The 2,500-nt window shown below is 41.0% G+C and overlaps 2 protein-coding genes across 2 annotated transcripts in view; both read left to right on the forward strand.

The window, feature by feature from the left end:
- LOC120961730 (uncharacterized) overlaps positions 1-2,500 on the forward strand; it is a 159,653-nt gene that overhangs the window by 4,763 nt on the left and 152,390 nt on the right. The window lies entirely within an intron of this gene.
- Positions 1-2,500, forward strand: part of LOC125906453 (probable serine/threonine-protein kinase clkA) — a gene marked incomplete at both ends in the record, with an annotated part of 6,393 nt that overhangs the window by 1,987 nt on the left and 1,906 nt on the right. Inside the window, one exon of the mRNA XM_049605263.1 lies at positions 398-427. Coding sequence (XP_049461220.1) covers positions 398-427 — 30 coding nt within the window. The remainder of the gene's footprint in view (positions 1-397; positions 428-2,500) is intronic.

Consider the following 2,500-nt stretch of genomic DNA (forward strand, 5'->3'; position numbering starts at 1 on the left):
CTGATGCGGGATCGGAAAGAGGATAAGGGAAGGTTGAAATCAAACATAGAATATACACAGTTAAATCGACGAATTGCACGAAGAAGAGGGTCATTACGGCCCACTGCAGTTCGACGGGAAGGGATCACTAGGGGAGGGCGGTTACGAAGAAGACGGTTAGGGGCGTAGAAAGGGATAGAAGAAAGAAGGGAAGGAGAATCAATATTACCAAGGAGTAATGCGGCAATAAAGGTGGATTGGGCATGGGAACGGCGGTTTTCCAATAGTTCTAGGCCAAGCTGCTGACACCTGCCCTCGTAAGGAGGCATGGGGGAGGACAATCCACCCAGGATTTTACATATAGCAAACCTGGTGAACGATCGCTGCACCCGCTCGATACGTTCCACGTGGATTCGAGATGTAGGGGACCAAACTACTGAGCAGTACTCCAAAATCGATCTGACCAGAGAGCAGAACAGAGTCTTCAGGCACATTGGGTCGAAGAAATCGCAAGCAATTTTCTTTAGGAGACCCAATGTTTTCCGCGCCTGATTGACAACTGTGTCAATGTGGTGGCTGAAGGTGAGGCCTCTGTCAAGCCAGACACCGAGGTCTTTTACGACAAAAACACGATTGACTTGCACAGAATTTAGGACGTACGAGTGAGTTATTGGAGACTGCGATCGACTAAACGAAATGACGTTACACTTATTAGGACATAATGTGAGGGAATTACTAAAACACCAAGAGGAAAAACGATCAAGAATATTTTGTAGGAAAATACAATCACTAGGAGACGAAACTGGGAGAAAGATTTTGAGGTCGTCTGCGTAGCAGAGGAAACACTCAGGAGGGAGGACGGTACGGACATCATTAATAAAAATTATAAACAGCAAAGGACTTAGGACACTACCTTGCGGTACGCCTGCACTACATGAGAAGGGAGTCGAAAACATATAATTGAATTTAACACTATAGGAACGATCACATAGAAAAGAACGTAACCAAGATACAAAAAGATTATTGACGTCAAGTTGTGAAATTTTATTTAGGAGTAAGGAATGAGGAATACGATCAAATGCAGATTTGAAGTCAGTATAAATAGTATCAACTTGTTTAACTGACTCTAACTGGGATGATACGAAAGAGGTGAGGGACATAAGGTTAGTTGTTGTAGAACGGTTAGGAAAAAAGCCATGTTGCTGAGGGATAATAGTAGAACTGGTGAGTTTAAACACATAGGTATGGATAATATGCTCAAATACCTTGGTTATTGCGCATTGTATTGAGATGCCACGGTAATTGGAAATGACAGACGGGTTACCTTTTTTATGTATGGGAACTAGCCATGCTCGCTTCCACAATAAAGGGAATGAAGACGTGGACGAAGATAGGTGAAACAATTTCACCAATAGAGGGACGAACAGAGAAGGTGACTTTTTTTAAACCGAGGCTGGTATTCCATCCGGTCCAGGGGAGAAGGATGGCTTAAGTTTTTTAAGAGCTTCAGAGACTGTATTAACATTGATAATAATCTTCTAATGATAGAAAAATTGACACATTTTTGTATTGTATATCTCTGTTTGTACAATTTTCCATCACGCAATAACTACAGGATTGATTAAAGCTAAATCTGCTACTCAGGCAGTTTTTAGTTAATGGTATGATTTTTCGTGCTTCTTTTACACTTCCTTTTCTAAATTCTTTTTTTTTAGCCGATTTCATCGACATATAACAATAATGTTAATATTTTCTTACAAATGAAGCACCCGATCGATGGCTCTGAGTTAGAGAGAAGATGCCTCATGGTGCAACAGAACACTGAGATAAATTTCATCCTTATAGGATAAGAGGAAGTGATTATTTAAAATCGTTCTTCTTCTCTTTTGGCATAACAACTGTTGTCGGTCAAGGCCTGCCTGAACCACTTGGCTTGTCTTTCAGTGACTTATTGATTACCATTGCAGGATAGTCCTGCGTATGAGGGCACAGTCCATTTGGGCATGTTAAGTCGTAAGAGACCGACCAAAATCATCCTCATCATTCGTGATGGCAATTGATGGAAATAGCAATGTTATGAGTCTGGGATGTTTTTTGTGCAAAATTATTAGCACTTCATTTTGTTTACAACATTTTCAACGATATGTACCAAATATTGTCGCTAAAAATCCGATATGTGCCGGTCTCGTAGTACAGTCGTCAACTCGTACGACTTAACAACATGCCCGTCATGGGTTCAATCCCCAAATAGACCGTGCCGCCATACGTAAGACTGACTATCCTGCTATGGGGGGGAATCAATTAGTCACTGAATGCCAAGCTCACAAGTGGGTACAGGCAGGCCTTGACCGATGTCGGTTGTTGAGCCAAAGAAGAAGAAGAAGAAAATCCGATATTAAAAAAAAGCTGTTTAGAGCTAGGGCTAGGAAAACTATTATACGTCTAAAATTTGAATTTTTTCTTTTATCGTTCAAATCCCAACAGTTACAGTCAGTACAAAAAGTATTCGCCTAGCTGAATA

This window comes from Anopheles coluzzii, chromosome 2 (assembly GCF_943734685.1).
Source record: "Anopheles coluzzii chromosome 2, AcolN3, whole genome shotgun sequence".
NCBI lineage: Eukaryota > Metazoa > Arthropoda > Insecta > Diptera > Culicidae > Anopheles > Anopheles coluzzii.